General features: G+C 37.2%; 2 protein-coding genes across 17 annotated transcripts in view; one reads left to right on the top strand and one right to left on the bottom strand.

Annotated features, from left to right (window-relative positions):
• Positions 1-3252: 3252 nt before the first annotated feature.
• Positions 3253-11634, bottom strand: LOC140791997 (uncharacterized). The gene is made up of 7 exons (XM_073142749.1): positions 11174-11634; positions 10544-10764; positions 8618-8803; positions 8396-8491; positions 8253-8324; positions 8056-8172; positions 3253-4553 (listed from the first exon to the last, which is right to left on the bottom strand). The coding sequence occupies exons 1-7, from the start codon at positions 11538-11540 to the stop codon at positions 3390-3392; spliced, it is 2223 nt and encodes a 740-aa protein (XP_072998850.1). The 5' UTR covers positions 11541-11634; the 3' UTR covers positions 3253-3389.
• Positions 11635-15733: 4099 nt separating this feature from the next.
• Positions 15734-22748, top strand: part of LOC140792689 (phospholipase SGR2-like) — a 39081-nt gene continuing 32066 nt past the window's right edge. For 5 of the 16 annotated variants that reach the window (XM_073143833.1, XM_073143830.1, XM_073143827.1 and 2 more), the window contains exons 1-8: positions 15734-15979; positions 16397-16661; positions 17462-17562; positions 18216-18383; positions 19733-19888; positions 20680-20751; positions 20825-20983; positions 22329-22379. In XM_073143833.1, coding sequence (XP_072999934.1) covers positions 16418-16661; positions 17462-17562; positions 18216-18383; positions 19733-19888; positions 20680-20751; positions 20825-20983; positions 22329-22379 — 951 coding nt within the window. In that variant the 5' untranslated portion in view covers positions 15734-15979; positions 16397-16417. The other 11 variants (XM_073143826.1, XM_073143821.1, XM_073143820.1 and 8 more) reach the window with 8 other exon arrangements.

The following is a 22748-nucleotide window of genomic DNA, read 5'->3' as shown; positions in this document are numbered from 1 at the left end:
AAACCTGTTCTTGGCCCGTGCCAACGAACCACCCCTTGCAAACAACGATAGAGAAGTGACACCATCAACAAGGATGCCGAAATCGAGGTAACCAGGCAATGCAGACGAATGTGTGGGTTTGGAGAAGGTTTGGCTATGGGAAAAGGGTAGACATGATCAAATGGCCCAGCCCGCCCGTGCCCGACCTGACCCGGCCCGGTTTGGACCGGGCTAAGCCCGACCCGGACCCGGTTTAGGCCCAGCCCCCCGAGCCCGAACTACCCATGGGCGGCACAGGCCAGCTCTTTTCCCGCCTGACCCGGCCCGAAAGCCCGCCCGTTTGGCCCGCAACTAAGCCCGCCCGTTTGGCCCGCAACTAAGCCCGCCCGTTTGGCCCGCAACTAAGCCCGCCCGTCTGCTACAGTACTTTGCCCTTCTGCTACAGTAATTTACCACTGCTACAGTAAAAATATTTTGGTATTATACCATTTTGCATTATTTTAAGCACACATTTAAAAAAATTTAATTTATTTTAATTTTTTTAAAATGGAGGAATATAAATATATATATTTTAAAATAAGCTAATTGTTAAAAAAATTCTAAAAATAGCTAAAATATGGGTTGGGCCAAGTGATTGGTGGGTCAGGCCGGCCCGGCCCGACCGGTTAGCCCGATCTCTCATGGGCCAACGGGCGGTAACGGGCTAGACTATTCTAGCCCGGCTCGAACCCGGCCCGGCCCGAGTGATTGGTGGGTCGGGCTATGGACAAATACTTAAGCCCGGTTGGCCCGAAGAGCCCGGCCCGGCCCGCCCCATGATCATGTCTAGAGAGGGGTCTAGAGGGGCGCCAGTAGAGGAAAGGGACATAAAGGGAAAAGGATGGCAGCGAGGGCAATAACAGAGGAGTGAGGAAAGAGTAGACAAAGAGGAGAGAGGAAAAGAGAAGAAAATGTTAACAGGGTGGAGGGCTCTCTAGAACGGTAGAAAGGGAAAGAAGGTCGTTCCCTTTCCTAGCTACTTAGAGCTAAGAGAGGAGAGAGGAGAGAGGAGAGAAGCGGAAGACACCAACGGCAAAGTAAAGCCCTCGAGAAAAGAGGATGAGAATGCACCTGTAGCTCAAGCGGAACTAAGACCAGCGCAAAGCAATCAAATGGCTCAGAGACAGACTCTTAGCTCAAGTTTACAGTTTAGTTATTGTTGGTGAACATAAGTGATGCTATTGGATTAATTTTGCAAGACCATGGGAAAAGCTCTTCTAGCATTGATTGCGAAACAAAAACATTATTGTCGACAGTTCAGCACATCATATTGTACCTCGTCTTAACATTCGCACATAAAGATCCGGGGTCTTGCAAGCCTGGTTCTACCTATGATATCTAAATTCTAGCCTAGATATTTCGTATTTTAATTGTTTAACATAATTTAGCTGCACCTGGTAATCTTAACTTGAACCTGTGATTGAACGAACATACGATCAGGTACCCTGGCTCTGTTTATGTTTTTTTTCTCACAAAAAAGAAAATGAAAAAGAAAAAGAAAAGGACATGCATTGACTTACGTGCCGTCCGTCTATACCTTATATCACCCGGAAATAAGGATCAATATGAGGGCTATAAAATTGTTTAGCTAACAGTTCAAAGCTAGTGAATAAAACTAGGGACTAGGGAATGTTATCAAACAATCGGTTGCGTGAAGCTTGTACAAAAACATCATATACTCTTTGTGCTGCACAAAAGTAAAATATAACTGCTACTGTTTAGCTGTACTCCCAGTTTCCCATTCCAGAACTACATACCAGAAATATTAGAGACAAACTGTTTACAACAAAAGAAGAGAAGCACGCCTGTTTGCTGCTATCCATTTCTATAGTGACAAACTTATCAATAAGAATTAAGGCTAAACTATATTTTATCTCCTGAATTGAGTTGATATCGTACTGTACCTTAAATAATAGAAGTGCATAATTTGCACCTCAAACCATCTAAACATAACCTGAGGGAACCTGACAACCCGAACTGTTACACCAAATGGTGACAATTGACAGAATAAGGGGCAAATTGTACACTTTACGAAGAGTTAGGTTATAAAATCACTTCCAAACTAGCTTGGCGATACTCATTTTATAAACTTGCAGAAGAAAGCTCATACTGGTCTAAGCTATTATAGTCCTCGATTGTAAACCAATAGTGATGTAATAAACACACTTTTGTCGCATAAAGATTAATAAATTTAGAAGATATTTTGATAAATACCCAAAATGTCGTTTCCAGTGGATAGACGAAGAGAGGAGCAATAAGAAAGAGAGAAAGGGAGGAAGAGAATTATTAAAATGAATGTTTTTTCAAAAGCAAAATAATAATTAGATTTTGTTGATAAATATAAAATATTGAATGGAAAAGGAGAAGAGAGATAAGTATTAGTAAACTAGTATTAAGATAAACTGTTGTTTGAATACTAAACTAGTATAGACATCACTACATTAATAAACTTATTAGAATAAACTACATTAATAAACTTATTAGAATAACTAGTATAGACATCAATATATTAGAATAAACTTATGTTTATTCCATAACCAAACAGAACTTATAAAAGAATACTGTGATAATAGGCCATACCCTAGGAAGCACAGATGCTTTCATACCCTTGACATCCATGTCGGACACTTCCTTAAAGTATCAATTTTTAAAAAAAGAAGAATTAATGTTACAGATGCTTCTACTTCTTTGAGATTACCACAATTCCAACTAATATCCAACCAATGAGTCCAAGTGGAGACTATTACCTTTCATTTCCTATCATATCTAGAAGGTTTTATTTGTGAACAGAGGCATGGTTTATGCATTTCCAAGAGGCCTAATTAGGAAATTGTGCTACAATATCAATTTCTTATGATCTACAAATCAAAATTACTTGCTTATCTTACATCTAAGTTATCAATATACTATATAATTTGTTATGAATGATAGTTCTTTTTTACAGATAAATTGGAGGTCTCTGTAATATAAACTATCATACCTGACAATAATATGCAAGTCCTCATCTGAAAAAGGTGCAAGTACCAAGTGCACTAATATATATATTAGTGGTACTTGCACAAATATATATGAGCTAAGCATTCTAAAAGTACCGTATCATTGTTTTTCAAGATTTCCCATATCAACATATTATCATATCATGTCTGGACGTTGTATCCGTATCCAAGCTTATAGCTCGACACCCCAAAGGTAAATAACAAGAGGAGCTAGAATAAAATAGCTATATTCTAAAGATGTTCAAAGTTAATTAAATATGTAGAGCAAGATTATAGGTGAACAATATTCCGATTACAGAAAATAAGCAAGATGCAAGACTAGAAAATTACACCTAAACGTCACTGGCAGTGAAAAGTCAAAGGATAGAATTATACTTACTGTTGACCACCATAACCAGGCTGCGGAGATGGGCCTTTTGTGTATCCAACAGGTGCACTCCCTGGATACCCACCATAGCTCATCTGCTGCGGCGGCATTAACTGCTCATACCCTGATGGATTTGATGCTGGCTGTACATACCCTGCCTGCCCATATCCAGCCTGGCTGCTTGCTGCAGTTGCACCATATGCTGAGTTTGGAAGGCCATTTCCATACCCAGCATCGGTTGGCCCCCCTTGGTATCCATAGTTCACATTGTTAGAAGCTGGCTGATCTGCGTAGCCTTGCTGGGATGATGGATACTGCCCATAACCAGCAGATGGTGCACCTTGTTGAGTGTTGGAAGCTCCGTGCAGTCCACCTTGGCCAGCATGCTGTGAATAACCAGCTGGTGCGGGTTGAGTATATCCATCTGCGCTACCTGAAGCTGGTCCATAAGTTTGACCATAAGCAGGAGCTGGCTGTGATGGTGCATCTGAGCCATATGGGTATGATTGCTGAGCGGGAGCAGCACCTGGCCCATAAGATGATGGTGCTGGCCCTTGGTACATGGTGTCCCCTGGCTGACTAGGTAGAGGCCCATAGGATTGTTGGCCATACAGATCGTGCCTCTGTGGGTAGCTTGACTGCAATGCAGGCTGAGAGCTTACATGTTGTTGTTCATAGAACTGCTGGCCTGGTGCGTGGGCATCATATTTTGGCTGATCATACCTGTGACCATAAGTCTGCTGCATAGGTGCGGACTGTTGATATGGAGTTAGCTGTCCATAACCAGTAGATTTTGGCTGCCCATAGTAACCAGGTGAAGTGCCAGGGGCAGGCAGAGTGCTGAATGGCTGGGTGCCTAATGCTGGGGATCCTTGTTTGTAATAGTTGTAACCACCAGCCTGAGATGGTGCCTGTGCTGGAGCACCAGCCCTCTGATCCCAGTTTGCACTCATTCCACTCCTCGGGAGAGGCTGTTGTGAATAGCTACCATAACTCTGAGGAGGATACTGTGTGCTCTGAGATGGATACATACCTCTCTGCTGGTACTCAAGACCCATTACTGGTTGCATCCGAGGTTGAGGGCGAGGTCCCCAGTGGGTTGCTGTGCTAGGTCCATGAGGACGGTAAGTCTGCTGACTATACCCATCAGAGTAAGGTGTCGGTCTTGGAACCTAATTAAAGCAGGTATTCAATGAAAACATAGATGCAATCTCAGAATTGGATTTGGATTATCAATAATCAAATTATCAGTAACGCAGAAGACAAAGTAGGAACGAAATGTAAGATCACTACAAAAAGAAATTACAGATTTATTCAAGCTCATAATTGATAGGGAAGTACTTCTCTATGAATAGTTATAAAAAACATTTTAAAAGAGAAAATAAGCATTAACAATCAAGATAGTTAATCAAGGGGAGAAAAAACAAAAGATGCACAGCACTGTGCATAACTTGATGACTGAGTGTGGAGAACTAATCTAGAACAACCTTGCCAGAAAACAGTAACAGTAATCTTACCAAAATTATTGAGTTCCAAAAGCTCCCAACAAGGCACTTTTAAGAGCAAAAAAAAAAATTGAAGAAATGATATATAGCTGATGTCTTACAAGATGAATGAGAAATGGAAGTTGACAAGGATAAGCTGATACCGCACCAGAAAACTATTAGACAATAACTGTTGCTGCAAACACAAGAAGGGGAAGAACCAAGATTGCCATTACATACAAACAAAAAGATAAGATTCGGCAATAGGTGATTTCATAAGTTACTCTAGCTTATATCAACATATCCATAATCATCAGATGACATTCACTGTGCAATCCAACTCCTTATGTATTACAGCAAGTTAAAAAGTTTCAAGACTTGCTCTTTATTTCCATGCAATAGTACCTTAAAACTTGATGTCAAACCACTGATATTCACATTTATGATATTCCAATGCAAAAATGAACATGCATTGGTCATCATACCAACTGATGGAAGATCATGATTGAGTGACAACAACAGTCACAAACACTCGTATGTGCTGCACCATAGGAGTTAACACAAATAAAAATGTCAGAGCAATTTGATGACATTTACAGGTCATGAAAAGGTTATCTTATATGATTTCACATGCATTAGTAACATCCAAGGAAGATACAAATCTAGTAAAGAATAACAGAATCACAGTGATGCACTAGTACTAAGACATGACATGGATATCATGAGTACGACCACCAAATAAAACTTAAGGCATCGCTATAGTTTGTTGAGATTACAAATTGTCATTCTTTGAGTCTTGAAGCAGCCTTACCAACTACATGACCTCTGCAAAGGCAAGGAATAAAGCCTGACTTCCCTCTTCTGTAGATGAGGGTGATGTGGATGGTGTTGACCCCCATGCGTAAAGTATAGCTGTATCTGCATTATGAAAGTCAACCAATCCCAAATTGGCACCTTGAGCATAAATAAACCATGGATATTGGCATCAAGTGATTTCCAGACGGATCATGCAACAAGAGGGCAAGCCTTGCCAGATTTACCAAGAGAAATCAGCAGTCGCTTTTTAAAATTTTCTTTTTATATGCAAGGAAGATGTTATACAATCTATACTCAAGTCAGAACAAGGTTGAAAGCTGAAGAAACAGTGCTATCACATGTAAGTTTTGCAAAGGCAGTTTCCTATGTTGAAGCATTGATGTCATACTGTACACAATGGAATACCCTTGAACACGGCTAAATTCAAGAGACATGCCCAACACTGAGAATTTCCCACCATGATTTTCTAAATTCCAATACATCTTAGAGATCAAAGCTCAAAAAAATCTCATTCTAATAGCTCTAGTGAAACATAACGAGATACTCTTAGAACAAATGTATGTGGATGGTAATTCAAAAAGGGGGAAAATGGCTGGATCTGAAAATTATTACGAGAAAGGTGTCTGATAAAACTCATGACACCTGTATTAAGATGATCTTCACAATGTTATAACATTTTATTCTGGCTATGCTAGATCTGCCCCATTTAAAAAATGCCTCACATGTTTTTTTATTAAATAGGAGGCTCATGCGAGCAAACAAACTGAAGCAAATAAGAGTTCCTAGATACAGCCTAAAGCCAATAGAAATTCTCCACTAAACATTTTTCCTCAGATACCTTTGCAATCATTATCACAATAAATCAGTAAATTTTTGGCCACTTCCATACTGTAATGTAATACATCCATCATTAATTTGATAACAAAATGACTCGTGGAAAAATGGATTGAATTTCATTATGATGCTGCCTTATCAGTGTGTTCAGTGATGAAGATAACATATAATACATTAATCACCACTTTTCCCTCTTCAGCATAATTTAGGGTAAACAGAATTTTGCAGAAGGCCGCTTCAAGTTGCAAGAATTTAAACTTAGAAATGATAGAAAACCAAATTAAGTTGTTTGGAAGGTTATAACATTTCTGAGACCAAATTCTGAAGGTTTGACTAAAAATTTAGAAGTAAACATGGAAATTTGATGATTCTTCTCAGAGTGCCGTCAACTCTACATTCCGCTCCATAGACGATTCTATCCTTGAACAATCACAAGGATAGAGTGTACTTGCAGAACAATGAATAATACTATCATCACTATTGGCAAGACAGTCTCTTGACTACCATTGAAAGAACAAAGCAATAATCTAAATTTGCATCAAGTATAAGGTAGGAACATGAAGCAATTAAATGGTAAAGTTCTTCAGGTAAAGGTAACAAAGAAAAAAGTACATTCTAGTCCTCATCTATCAGCCGCCTTATTCATTAATTTATGGTATATACACCTAGAAGAATGAAACATAAAGTCGATTTCAATAGGATGCCATCACAAGTTATTAATGAATTTACCATATAAATGATGTCTAAAATAGAGAGATCAGAAAAGGATGTCATGATGAACAGACTGTTTAGAAGATGAATAAGCTAACACGCCCAACTCTTGTTGTCCAAACCAATAAAACCTAGTATCTGAAGAAGAACACAAGGAACAATATTCTTATGCCTGACGTGATGCTAATCGCAAATATTGATGCATATCATCTTCAACTACACATAAGAATTCAAACACTAAAATATGACCAGCTATCATTCGAGAAAAGTCAAATACAAAATCCCTTGTTCCACTTTTCCCCATGCCAATTAACCTCACTAGTGCCTGATGGAATGGTTGACAATAAATGAATAAGATAACAGTCATCAAATATACAGAAGCTCTCTGAAAGCATACTAATTTTCTTCTTTTACCAGCCACCTTGCCTCCTTGGCAGGTAGCACAAGTTCAAACTATGCACGGCATGCTTAAACAGAAAAAGAATAATGACATCTCAATGATGATTTCAGCAGCTCTATCATACCATTAGAAACTTTTAAAAAATGATTATATGATATCTATGGTTCAGTAGCATGACCATATTAAGTGCATCAATTGATCACCTTAGGCCAACAAAAAGCATTCTATCAATGTCGGATAAAAAAATAATAATTGGGAATATATTAGCTCACTGGACAGATTGTGAACTGAGATAATCTACTATCTAATAGCTAATATAGTAATGGACTAGGAAAAAATATAATGTTTCTTAGTAATGGAAAATAAAAAAAACCCTATTTAATTTAAGGGAAACAGATAAAAAATTGCTAAATAGAACTTCATAAGCACCTGACTGATAACTTCCTTGATCATATCTTTTGCAACTTCTATTTGTTCCATTTTTCCAGTAATCCGTACAGTTCTTTCCTTGGATTCATCACCCTCAGGAAGATGTTGGGGTATCAACTACATGGGAAGACATTTTTTAATATTAAGCAAAAATACAACCATCAATCTTCATGGAAATGTTAAAACAGCAATTTTACCTGAATGCGAGCACCGGACCTCGTCTGTAGGTTCTTAATTGTTTCTCCACCCTTTCCAATAATTAATCCAACCTACATATTGGAGAAGAGAAGATGTTAAGAAAGAAAAATATTTATATTGATACCAGGACAGTTTAACTGACCTTCTCATTGGCAACTTGTATCTCTATTTGCTCAGCACCTGATTGTACAGTACCAAACCCCCTAGCCACAAGTGCAGGGGAACCCCCTGCTTCAGCCTAGCAAAATGAAAAACAATAGAGACAGATCCACAGAAACTATTAAAGTAATACGTTGGGAGATCTGAAGCCAGTCAAGAAGCCCTTATTAAGAGGGAAGGGTATAAAACTGATGCTAATACTAACCTCAGTTATGACATCCCTAATCAGCTGCTCAGCCTTACTGATACTTTCAAGAGACCCTGTCAATTCAACAGGTCTAGTAGAAGACTGTGGATCAGCTTCAACATCCCTTGTTATCTGAATTTTAGCCCCTGAATTGATTTGAAGAAACCTAATTGTCTCCCCAGCTTTTCCGATAAGTACACCAACCTGTACAAGGCATCTTAACCAGTCACTCAACAAGAAGAGGGGAAAAAAACAGATCTATAATGAGCTGGAAATAGCAGAGAGAGAAAGGTCTATACTTATACTGCGATACAATAATGCTTAGATTTATTCTTTTCCATCTTACTTCGTGGCAAGGAGAGATTGCGGTTTACAGTTCAATCTAGCAACACGCATACACGGCATGTGCATGCATGCATGCACGCACACACAGAGAAGAGAAAAAACTCAATAACAATAGTCCTAAATTTTTTGTAAGCAAATAAAGTTCAGAAACACCTTTTCGTCTATCACAACAGTAACCAGGAGAGACACCAATTCTTAATGCATTGTGGAAGAGACAACTGTGCAAATCAATGTCAAATATGGAGGGATACTACTAGGTCCATTTTCATAAAAGGTCATGGTGCCCCTATTGGCATTTTTAGGCTCTAAGTATCTATCTGCCATACTATCTGATTTGACTGTCTTTTAATGTTTTCAATGAAGATAAATCAAAGGATGAAGAAAATAAAATTTGCTTAAATAAATACACATGATATTTAATCAGAAGAAGAGTGCATACCCTGACATTTAATACTTAAAAAAAGTAATAGTAGACAATTTTCATAAAGCAACCACTAGACCAAGGGCCAAGCACATATGAAACAGAGGAAGAAACCTAAAGTACTGGGTTTGACGAAAGAGCCGAGAAGAAAAGTAGCAACTAGCTTGTGGGGATCCTTGGCTTATGGACAAAATAACTTGTAAGGGAATTTATGGCCTAAAGTAGGACAAAGAAGAAACTCATACAGCTATTCGAGGAAAGAGAATATGCTTGTGGCTGTGGTAAAAAGAATAACTAAGGTCCAGCTAAAGAGAAGAAAATAAGAAGAGAGGGCATATGGCAGAAAGGGAAGTAGTATGGCTTTGTTTCAGGGCCGTTTGAGATAGTAAGGGAGAGAAGTGAACGAGAGAAAGGAGAGAGTTAGAACAGTGTTCTTACAATTGTACAGAGAAAGAAATGGCTCATTTATCAAATATGACCACTTTCTATCTAATATTATTAGCCTAGTAGTCCTTTCCTTGTGGATCCTCTTTGCTTATTCACTTTGATTGATATGATAGGTAAATGGTTTATGTGATAGTTGTGGAACTAATAACCGCAATTTGACTTTATTGTGGATGTATTACATTCCAAATTAGCGGTGAATGTTTCATTAGTGCATTAAATTTCATGAATGTTTCATTAGAGAGCACCATTGATATGGTTCTATGGCGCATGTACAACTACGGTGATTTGCAAGAACATATGCATTCATAGAAATTTTAAGGTTGCATATGCTAGAAGATGTGAAGTCAATGGTTTGTACATAAGCTGCAATTTTTAAATCTAACTATAGAACATAGAATCTTCACTTATTCTCTTATACTTTGTAATATTATGTATTGCATTGTTCAAGAAATATGTTAAGCCTATTGAGGTTTAATCCTTCTCATAAATGAGAAATGTTAAGCCTATTGAGGTTTAGTCATTCTCATAAATGAGAAAAAAAATTCTGCTTCGAATGATATATCGGTCATACGTTGCTTCTTGGTCAAAAGAAATGCATTAATCAGTACATAAAAGATTAGATTTTATGATACAAGAATTAAATATATCTAAAATGATTCAAAGAAATGGATTTTAGAAAGCCGAAATGCCATTAAACAGAGAAGGCCACTATCTCAACAAAATGACTGCACCTTGTTATTTGGAACTTCAATTTTACGGGAAGGCATTGGCAGAGCAAGCTCAGAAGTGGCCAGATGTCCTGTAGAAGAAATATCGTCATGCTGGGGAAATTCAGCTGTTGTTTTTGGGAGATCTTCAGCAGAGATAGGCTGTAAATTCTCTGTTGATGTATGCTGGCCATTCATTTCTGGCGGAGCTTCTTCTCTCCACCCTTCATGTCTTCCCTCAACACCTAAGAAAAGACGGAAAAGAAAGTAATTCTCACATTAATGAAGGTTCTTCGTGAATTAAGAACAACTAGATTATATTTTAAAAGGCGGAAGTTCTATCATGCATGAGTACCGATTTACGATATCACCACAGTTTCTATTGTTGGGCTAACAACTCCCCGCCAAAAAAAAATACTAGGAACCATTTCTTAAAAGAAATAGCAAACAAGGTCAAAAACATAAATAGTGAAAACAGAGAAACCAGCAATGTATTATAGTAGACATTTTAAATTCAACTAAAAGGAGATTCGAATTACTAAACCCTAAATTCACACCTCAACTAACGTTATCACCAAGATGAGATATCTAATCGCAGAAAGTACCAAACGTTATGCTCTAGATTAAGAAACTATTCGAGAGCAACAGGATTACCCAATCCATCGGTATCCCCATCCACACGCTGCCGTTTCGCCTGGCCATCTGGCTCCTCCCCCTCCTTCGTCTCCTCCGGAGCTGCACACGAATCTTCCGGCTTCTTCTGCTCCTCCTCCTCCTCCTTACGTTCGTGCGCAGCCTCCACTTCCTCGTGCTTTCTCTTGTGATCCGGAGCAGTCTCACCCGGCACGGAGACTTCCTCCTCTTCCTCTTCCTTTCCCTTTTCCTCTCCTCTAACTTCTACTTGCTCTCTTCCCTCGTCGCCCGGCACCGCCACTTCCGGCGGCGCCGGCGCCGGCGCCTCCTCCGATTCCGATTTCGCAATCTGCAATACCTCCGTCGGCGTCGTCTCAGGTTCCGCCATGGGGAAATGGGGTCCGATGCGTGTGGAAAAGAAACGGTAAGGGTTTGGTTAGAGATATTTCTCGAGGGGTTTAGCCGTTTGGGAAGCTGTGTGCACTGGGGTGGGAGTTTCTACATATAAATATATGTGGAGATGATGGATCCAAAAGGGCCACGTGGGCTTCATCAAGCGTCAGCAGGTATCAATAGCTAAAATATATGGATCAGTCGACTTTGCAATTTAATGGTATTTAGCTTTTTCAATTTAGCCCCTTCACTACACCAATAACTTTTTTTTCTTATTATACAATATAAAATAATAACAGTTAAAATTATAATAACTCCGTTTTAGAATATAAATATTATTCATCAAAATTATATTTTATACCGCACATTAATGTAATTACTAATTTACTATTAATATCTATTTAATCAATCTACTTATATTAAATCAAATATTATTTATAGTAATTTTATAAAAAAATATAACACATTTTTTTTTTCATTTTTTTATATAAATTTCAAAGTTAATTGCTACACATTTATTCTAGAAGACAGGTGAATATAATAATAATTATTTTTTAAATCAAGACATAATTTTAGAAATAATAAGGATGGATTTTTATTTTAGATTTGATCTTATTCGTAAAATAAATGGAGCCTTAGTGTATAAAATGAGTGTGTAAAATATTCGAGGCACATTGTATTATAATAGAGTATACGCACTTAATGTATGCAATACACGTTATAGTCTATTATCATTAATAAATATAATTAAATTAAAAATCCCCTTTTATAGTTAAAACTTAAAAACTTAGGGAAATTATAATTTAACTGTGTATGATTTGATCTTATATTAACTTTTCCAATGTATCTTAAACTTAAGCAGCTTTCTCCTCTATAGTTCTGATCAAGTTGCAATGGTTAGTTAATTGTTAAATTGAGACATAAAAAAAATCTTTAGCCCATCATTTATGGAACACCCAAAAAAAATTAAGCACGCGCCTTCCATTTCTTTTTCTTTTTTTTCTCTCTTCTTCCTTCTTTCCTTCCCTCCCTCCCCATAGTAGTTTCCTTCATCTCGCCGGCTTGAAGCGTCGCCAAAGTTGCTACTGCTGCAGCGAAACGGCTCGCCAATGAGTCCTCCTTAACCGATGCTAATTAGTTTATCTTAGTTGCATTTTTAGTATTTTTTTTCCCTATCTTATTTCTTGTTCAGTCTCATTGGTCAATTGGCTGACCAGCAACCTCGGGTCGTAGCTACGCCAATCTTAGGATCTTCATCTCATGAAGCTCTTATGGTAGGTGCCCTTTGTGGGCTCTTCTCGCCTTGGGAGAGGCCACACCAAGTGGCTTCTTCCCACCGGCTACCTTAGGTGGATCTGGCCTCTATCGGTGCCATCTCCTCCCTCCGGCTGGTTGAAAGTCTCCCTCTTCCTGAGACAAAGCTTCTAGCATTGCCTTTGGTGCCAACTTGGTCGGGATTGTCGAGTGACTCTTCCTCCTCACCGTCGGCCTTAGTATAGGGCTTGCTCACCGTCGGCTGCCTCAACTAGTAGTGTGCCACCTCGTGTGGGCTAGGTGTGTCACGTGGTGTCAGTTGGGGGTGTCGTTGGCGGGGACCGTTGTGACCCCCCCCTGTGGAACCCGCAGCCTACCGATGGCTCCTCGCTCGACTTCTGATCAGGTCACACCTCGGGTGCCATACTCATCGTGGGTGTTAGTCGGTGCACCAGCCTCGACTGCCGGCGATGGGGCACATCGGCAGCCATCTCCTTCCTCTTGGTGGCTCTATTGTTGGGTGAGAGGAAGAAGGTGGTGTGGGTGTTGAGCTAGGCTGTCTAGCCTAGCTCAGGCTTGTGTTGGGCTGCGGCCCAACCCAAGTTGTTGTTGGGTTGGTGGGTTGAGCTGCAGCCCAACTCAAGATAATGGTGGGGTTGGGCTATTGTCAGCCCAGCCTATGTGGGGTTTGGACTAGGCATAGCCCAACCCATGGTGTGATAATGGGTTGGGCTGCGGCCCAGCCCATGTTGTTATGGGTTGGGCTGTAGCCCAACCCAAATCGCTTTCTTTGTGGGTTGGGGGCTTTGGGCCCAAGCTTGGTGGGTTGAGATGTGGTTTTTGGGTAGTTGCAGCTTAGCCCATTGTCTTGTGCCTTAGGCTAGGCTATTTATTTTATTTAATTTAAGTTACTCTAATCTTTTCACTTATTCATCCATGACAACCTAAGACCTAAACATTACTCCTTTTTTTTAGCGGATAGTAGTGTTCACTATATTAATTTTTTTTATAAATAAATTTTAATAGATTAGATTATGGCCTGAGAGTGCCGTTGCAAATAACATTTAACAGGCACTAGTTCCAATTAGAGTTTAGCATTGCTAATTATAGTTTTGATTTAAATCAATTTTATAAAATGAGTCGGTTGTCTAGATGTATCTATATTAATTGCTCATATCAGATAATTAATACAAATCTATGTAGGAAAATGGTATTAAGTAAGTTGCATTAATTAACGAAGCTTATTAATTAAATATTGATTATGTGATCTTTTATAAATTTAATAATATCGATTTCGACGATAATTTGAGGAGAATATTTTTATTGCGTTTATTAACGTATTAGACTTTAGTACAATTGTGTCAGCTCTAACTGATTAATAAAGGTAGGAATTACGAGATGGAACTACCCAAGCCTATAGTGAACATTAATAAAATTATTTAACTTTAGTGGTGGGAAGTATTTGTGCTTATGCTTTTTATTTCTCTCCTTATCGAGGTGGACTCTGTAATCTATGAGGATAATTCTGTGGCGCAGTGGCTTAGTATTAGAAAAGCAGTTCATGCAAGTAAAACCTCTATAATCTAAGAGTAGTGTAAAGAATGGAATAACTTACCTTATGACATCATCTCATTTATAGCATGCATGTGCGTACATATGTCATGCATGGTAGTTTATTTTTCTATTTGATAAGTTTTTGCGTACCATGATTTTTTACGCATAATTATTGAGCATGAACATGTGTATTAGTACATAAATTATGATAATGATGTATATTTCATTATACTTGTTGTATTATATAATATCATGCCACTTGTACATGTGCATAACTATAAAGAGGGTGACTATTGTGTCTCTATAGTACTCAATACCTCCCTAGCCAAGGTTAGGGGCTGGAGATATTATTATACTTATATATATTAGGGCTCACGCTTGATATTTTAGTTTGTTGATCCCAGACAATTAGGCAGCCGTTTCACCGAGCGATGGGTGATTTACTATCGATCAACGAGAGTTATACCCTTTAGAGTATTTAAGATAGAGAGAGAAGGGTAGAATGACGTAGACCTAGTGGTACTCGATGATGTAGGGTGAGGGCGTCAGTGAGCAATGAGTCATAATTTTCGCACGATGGTGTGATGATGTGGAGCCGAGGGTTTAGATGGTAGCATCGATGTGTGATATTGACATTTGTGATGGGCTTACGACTGAAGTCCTTACTCTGCGATGATAGACAATTGGTCATGCTATTCATCGGGTGATAGGCTGGTGATTCTACCGCTAGGGTCTATCATACTTTGGGGGTATGTGAGTGGTTGAGTGTGAGGATTGATGTGGCGTACGGGCGTAGCTCTGCATGAGCCTATGTTATAGACTTAGTAGTCTGAGATGATGCATATTATATGGTGTGGTGTTGACATGGCCTATGGGCGCAACTTAGTATGAGCTCGAGTTTGAGCTCCGAAATATTAAAGAGTTTTTAAAACTTATTTATCTAAATAGATCCTACATCAAACTTAATGCCAAAATGAGTCTGTAAAATTGTAGTCCTACATAAAATGCCGATCCAGCTAAAAATAAACTGTTAATCATATTATCATTTTATATTAAAAATGCTGAAGAGATAAGAGTTTTATGTAGAAAAAATTAAAAAAAAATAAATAGAGGAGCTACTATTTTTTTTATTTAATACCAAACTACAATTTTTTTTTCTTCTTGACGAACTACAAAATTTCGAGTAGAGAAAAAGAATACAATTTAGTTTTTTTTTTTCATTGATTAGAGTTTGTTTGTAGGATAGGTGAGTTGAGCTAACATTCTCAATTACAAGCAACAAATGAATCTTAGCTTCTATCATGTCATGCGTACCACCTCGCCAAGAGGTCCTTTTGTGCACAGTGTACAACTCCACACCCTCTCTAGAGACTAGAGGACATCTGGACGCCAACTATAAATAGCAACTTTGCGACGATTCCATATACGCGCGATTTGAGCTCTCTCTCTCTCTCTCTCTCTCGGCCTCTTGACTTCCATCCCTTTCAACGGGATACCACATTTCCGACGTCCAACAACCATTCAAACCCTAACCTAACATTCCACTTCTTCCCCCCTCTCATCGTCTCCCCTTCTTGGTTCCACCATGTCATCTCGAGAAGTATCGAGTAAATCCACATTTGGTCGGTAAGCTTTCCAAGCCACCGTTCTTTGCCTGAGTTGATCTGTTTTGCGACGATTCCTAGGATTAGTTTTGCATTCTTGCTTAATTGTGAGTTGCTGTGGTCACTTAGGGAGATTTGGTGGATTTGAGTGGTCGTGGAATATTAAGTTGATGAAAATTTTATGAGCTTAATCTTTCCTGCTGGTTAATTGATTTGTCACTAGATATTTGGTTGATTTTAGGGTTTTATTGTGAACCAAGTGTGATTACAACGCCTATTTCGGTTTGAAACTTGATTCACTTGATCTCTTGCGTGATTATTCTTTTCTTCTTCTTTTTCTTTTCCTTTTACAAATGCGTAGATATCATTTGGACGCCAATTAATATCTTTTTAATATTCTATATCTGATGATAAAAAGGAAATTTTTATGCTCTTGTAGAGCTCCTCAGTTATCATTTCAATGACAACTCCCGATAGAGAGCGTTTCAATCAAGCTATACCTTCGTTCTCGGATTCTGCAAGTTCTGCTCAGGCAGAAGCGAGTTTACCCAACTCGTTGAAGAATACTCCTTCAAACATAGCAAGACTGGAGGATGTGATCGAGCAGAGAAAAGGAAGGCATAAGTATCTTGCAAAGACAAAGAGCCCTTCTGATGGCATAGAAGTCCGTTGGTATTTCAGCAAAGTTCCTCTTGGGGAGAAAGGTGCACTATTTTATCTAATGTAGTCGCAATTATAGACTATTTAGTTATAAAGCATTTTGCACTTTATTTCTTTTCTTTTTATTGCTTTGTATTGAATCTGCATGAGAAAAACAAAGAGAAGTAGGATTAGAAATGGTTGGATGAAAGAGCTAGTAGCCTAGTACCATTTAAAGTGTATATATGTAATGCTGTGATTAAGCATTGTGATATTTGGTAGCGAATGTTTTTATGGTCTTTAGAAGCTTTGTTAAAGTCTTTTTTAAGCCCTCTATTTTCTCACGCACAAGAATCGATATATTTGGTACATTGATCATTCCAAATGGTTGAGAACTTGAGACATGCTGCTTGAAGTTTCGTTCTCTAGCAAATAAATGGAGTACATAAAGGAACAAAAAGACAGAAGATGTAGGAATTTGAGGCCTTGATGATAATAAGTTGCCTGCAATCACTTGTATAACAAGTTGAGATTGGTAGTTTCTGTTATCTTTCTTTGATAATAGAATAAGTCCAATAGAGAATTTGTAATCCTTGGTTGCTGAAGACAAAATTCAACACAATTATATAGGGGAAGGGCCCATCTTCTGTAAGTTCTGGTAACTGATGTGCATTTGTAATCCATATCAAAGGTAATGCATTGAGGTAAGATTATGATTTTATGACAGGTTATATCTGATCCAATAAGACAAAGCGTGAAAATATATTGGATTTGTCTAACAAAGTATCCTCTACCAGTAGTTTTACTATGCTTGTTGCAAGCTTGATACATATGCATCTATTTTGTTTCTTTCTTTTCTTTTCAGAGCTTTCAGCTTCAGTTCCTCGAACAGAGATAGTGGGGAAAAGTGAGTACTTTCGTTTCAGTATGAGAGACTCTCTTGCATTGGAAGCTTCCTTCTTGCAGGTATCATTTTATACTAGAATGAGTTAAATTTTGTTAAAGGCTATCAATGGACTTGATTTTCCATGGCAATGCAATCTTTCCTCAGTTTATGTACCTTGTCTTTTTTCTCATTTGAACTCCAGTTTCATGTTTGCTAGGATGTCTTTTTTGTTATTTTCTGAATTTAATTCTATATATTTCAAGGATTACTATGCTAGTCGGCATGATGGGCACATGCCCTCTGAACTGTACTTTGCCATTTGCTAATTCCTGTTAATTTATCAACTATTTTAAAAGCTTAAATTGTTAGAGAATAATAATTTTTATATTTTATATTTAACATCCCCCCACTGAGATATTTTAATGGGCACAAAAGTGGACTTGATTTAAATGCATGGAGGGTTGTATATATTAGATGACAGATGGGCCTAATAGGATTCAAATTCAGAAACTTTGTTCTAGTACCATGTTAACTCACTAACTACTTTAAAAACTTAAACTATTAGAAAACGATAGTTTTTATATTTTATATTTTATATTTTATAGCGCCAACACTAACGGATGCTCCGTGTCGAGTGGCTTCCTATTGTTGATTTGCCATACTATTTAGGATTTTTTTATAGTAATATAAAGTTTATCTATTCCTTTAATGTGAGTTTCTTAACCTATTCTAGAGGGAGGAAGAATTACTTGCTTATTGGTGGAAAGAATATGCTCAATGCAGTGAAGGTCCAAGCGGATCTTGTGCGGCAAGGAATATGACTGCTGCCCAACAACTTGATGAATCATATGTGGTGGAGGAAGACAGGGTTGGTGTTCCTATAAAGGGTGGCATTTATGAGGTATTGATTGCGTTTAGTCTTTGTGACCACATATTATCTTTAGTTTTGCTAAACAATTATTCAACAACATTTCTGACCATGAATGAAAATAACGAATAAATATAGTTAGCTAAATGAATTCTTTAATGTTACGAGTAGTTGAATAACATGAAGTAAAGTAATATTTCTTACCCAGGCAAATAAGAATCTATCTAATATTCTTGAGATAAAAGGTCAATCTCAAGCAAGTTAAACTTGGATGTAGATACTAGTGAGTCTTATTTTTCCTTGCATGAATATTGAATACAACAATAAGTAGTTAATTCTAAGGATGGTTGTGTGCCGGTCCAGCACGGTTGTGTGCCAATTCGTGCCAACGTGGAGTCCTTTTTTTTCCCTATTTTTATTGATCATTATCAAGCAACTTTACTATTATTCTTATATCGGCAAATGAAGTCATCATCATGTGATTGAAGATATCAATAGTATTTAACACAATATTTTTGTATTATTCTTGTGCCGACAAATGAAGTTCTGATCCTCCCTGTTATTTTATATTCAACTAAATATCAATTTTAATTATTGACTATTATCAATTAATATTATGTGTTGAATGCTATTACGTTTTTAATTATATTATGGAGTCTTCAATCATTAATAAAAAATTTAATGAATGTATTCAATCATATTATCTGTTGAATAACATTTATATTTGATTATCGCTATATCTTTAATAAAATATGTTATTTACAAAAATAATCTAAAGATAAAAGATTGTAATATAGTTTTAATATATATATTCAAACAAAACATCAAAGATTGACGTGCCGAAGATCCAAAAATATCTTTAAATATTCTAATTTTTTATTAAAAATATGTTAAATGCATGCCAGTCGTATGCAGAGCAATGCTACTGATCGACACACTCTGTGCCAATGATGGCATGGCATGGCACATGCCTTTGGCATGGCTGTAGTTGGTTAATGAGTAGTTTTCATGAAGCTTTATTTTTTTTTTTTTTAGTTATCTGCGTAAACAGTGATTATATATCATCTATATGCACAGTAGCTTCTGCTCTAATTGTTTCTTTTCATAAAGCTTTCAAGGACAACCCGCCCCAACTCCTAAGGACAATCTGTTTTCACCAAGTGTAGAATGTGTTGGAGATTGTACAAACTCAAAAGATTCAGATATTTTCAGTTGTAGAATAAGCTTCATCTTTCCTGGTCTTAAACCTTGACTCTTTTATTCACCATATTGTGGATTATTTAAGCCTTCAAAGTTTGATTAGATGAGTAGAAAGAAGCAGAAACTTTGAATTTCAATTACAATAAAGGCTTCTGTGCCATGAATTCTATGGATTATTTCAGGTTGACTTAACTAGGCGACATTGCTTCCCAGTTTATTGGAATGGCGGGAATAGGCGTGTCCTTAGAGGTCACTGGTTTGCTCGTAAAGCTGGTCTTGATTGGATTCCTTTACGTGAAGATGTTGCAGAACAACTGGAGTTGGCATACCATTGTAAGGTATTCAAGTCCATGATGCAATGTTCATGACGTCTGATACTGTATGCTATTGCTATCGCATTGCACTTTTCCTGTCTTACTTGCTTTCAATTGTAATGCAAATGTACAAGCACATGCTAGTGAAGAAACCTTTCATTTTTAGACTACGTAATTTAGTTTGCTGTATCGAAAAATTTAAAGTTTTGTATTTTCTGTCTCTTTGTATGGAATGCTATTTTGGTTATTTATTCATGGACTTTCTTTCTCTAGTTCTTATGCATTTTGCAGACTAATGTACTATATGTACTTACTGCTATCTTGGGCATTTTTTTTGCGAACTCTATGTTTTGATCTACATGTGGGTACTTCATGCCATTAGATAATGTTTTTCCAAATGACAAAAGTAAGATAGGGTACAATAGATATCATAGTCGGTATTATGTGTTAGACGGATTAAGATGGATGGAATAGTTTGATATTGTTTATGACCTGAGGAATGCTTGAACCCACATTTCTTTTTTTACATGCCATTTGAGCACCGGATGGAGATGGTAACTGTTTCTTGCAGAAAGAGAAGCATATTATGCTGTTATGGAAATAGAAAGTTCCAAGAATATTCTAGCCTGATAGCTCTTAAAGCTTTCATGCAGCCTTCAGAGCAACTTACTCACATATCTCCTCATTTTACTTGTTACCAAAAAATGTAATTCCATGTTTTAATTTTCTTTTCTTATTTGTTATTCTTAGGAAGAAATCAAAATATCTTACATTCTGGAGATACTCCACTGTGATTTTACTTTCATTTCTATCAGGTTTGGCACCGGCGTACATTTCAACCTTCAGGCCTATTTGCTGCCCATATTGATCTACAAGGCATCTCACAGGTAAATAATATGCAATAACCAAAGAGATTATGAAACAAATTGTTGATACTTGATACTTTATTACTATGTTTAGAACAAACTTCTGCAGGGCTTGCATGCTCTTTTCACAGGGGAGGATGATACCTGGGAGGCCTGGCTAGTCTTTGACACCTCTGGTTTTAAAATAGGGGGAGGAAAAGGGATCAAATTAAGACGTGGTTTTTCACTTTCTGGATCTCGGAAGCCAACTCAGGTTAGTATTCTATAGCGAGAAAATTCATGGTTCTTATCCTATATTATTGAAGAAGAACCCAAACGCTCTTTTGGTTAAATCGATATTAGTTTTGGGAATTTGGATCATCTTTTAGCAAGTTGGTGTTTTGTACTTGGTATTCAAATTATTACTTATTAGTTCCTTAATAAGTTAATATTACTTAGTTCTTTTTACCTTGGTAATTACTACATTTTGTTCGTCACCACCTCAACAATTTGTAGTTGCTAGGTTACACTGCAAAGTTGAAGGCTCAATGGAAGAAACTTTAATCATGCACTATTAACCTGATGTCAATAATAATAATAGATTATAGATGTCAGACCTTTGAAATAAAATCAAAAATAGATTTATCTACCAACTTGGTTGTCAACTTGTCATTTGTGCTACCAAAGAATAACGTTGAAGACCTGAAGTTCCTCTAGACATGAAAAGAGTTTAGGCAAAGGAAGGTGGTATCTTCTTGTGTGAAGTGGTCTTTACTCTTTCTTGTTGCGGCATAAAAAGCTAAGGAGCTAGAGAAATATCTGGCAACCAAATATTTATATTCTCTGCACTGTTATTAGGTTAATCACTGGAGAGAGTAGATATTCCATTGTGCAAGAATTCACATACTTTAATTTTGTAAGATTATATATTACCACACCTCTCAATTAAGTCAGGCCCTGGTGGAAATAAGAAAGCTGTTATTTTTGAGGCATTTCTCAGAACAATATTTCCTCTTTGAGAAAAAAATGCTGCTATTGTAGCAACTGGATCAAGGCAGCATTTTCCTTCACCTGAATCAGAATTTCTTGAGCAGATATTAATATATTATCATCATGTGCAAGTTAGATGTGAGTATGTTGTACACTTTGATTATTGACAGGCAAAACAAAGCTAGGGAAGATCACAATATCAACATTAAAGCTGATTTATACTTATCTCATTAGGATTACTAGCAAAATTTAGCTGATTTAACATTTGAAGAATGATTCATGTTCTTTATATGCTGATAAAATTTTCCTTAAGAAGTTATGATCCCTGGAATACTTTATGGTGTAGCTGAAGTATGCCTTCAGATGGTGTATAAATTTAAGTATTTAACAAAGGGAGTACTATTGAAATCATCCAAAGGTTAAACCTTAGTTGGCGTTTTCATTCTCTAGTGATTTTTTTACATTATGTAAATCACACAAGAACAGCTGCATCAACTTTACGTTTGAATCATAAGGTGCCCTAGTTGCTTGTTTTCCATTATCAGCTTAACTTATGTGCCTATCAGCTTCTTTCTTGGCCCATAAGTTTTGGACTAATCATGATTGTTTGATCACTGGATTGTCCCTAGGATGAGCTGCGCCAACAAAAAGAGGAGGAGATGGATGACTACTGTTATCAGGTTATTGTGTTAATTATTGGACATCTCACATCTTGCATAAATTTTTCTCTTCGATGATGTGATTCTTGCTTTTCATTCTCTTAAATCTCTTATGCATAGTATCTGTTATGATTATGTTATCAAAGCTCTTTCTCAGCTGAAAATTGAGCTATATAATATCTGACAGTTTCAGCCTTGATAAATTGGGACATAGGTATGCCGAACAAGTCCAACCTTAAATAAGTGCATTCTATTTTTTATTTGTTAGGATCAAATACACAGAGTTTGCATACAAGATACTAAGATAAGTAGGATGCGATTTAGTGGAAAAGTCGATATCTGCTCAGTAGAAGATATATGAAAAAGACTGATAATTTCAACTAAAAATTG

The sequence above is a fragment of the Typha latifolia genome, chromosome 7 (genome assembly GCF_019914945.1).
Source record: "Typha latifolia isolate L0001 chromosome 7, TyphaL0001v2, whole genome shotgun sequence".
In the NCBI taxonomy this organism is placed as follows: domain Eukaryota; kingdom Viridiplantae; phylum Streptophyta; class Magnoliopsida; order Poales; family Typhaceae; genus Typha; species Typha latifolia.
The sequence above is the reverse complement of the archived record's forward strand: the minus strand, read 5'-3'. Positions and strand labels throughout refer to the sequence as shown.

What these genes read in the sequence shown, in the direction of transcription:
- LOC140791997 (XM_073142749.1), bottom strand. Translation starts at nt 11,540, where the DNA reads ATGGCGGAACCTGAGACGACGCCGACGGAGGTATTGCAGATTGCGAAA. An exon ending in TACAAGTTGCCAATGAGAAG is followed by an intron (nt 8,325 to 8,395) that starts GTCAGTTAAACT and finishes TCCAATATGTAG; the next exon opens with GTTGGATTAATTATTGGAAA. An exon ending in GGTCCGGTGCTCGCATTCAG is followed by an intron (nt 8,173 to 8,252) that starts GTAAAATTGCTG and finishes CTTCCCATGTAG; the next exon opens with TTGATACCCCAACATCTTCC.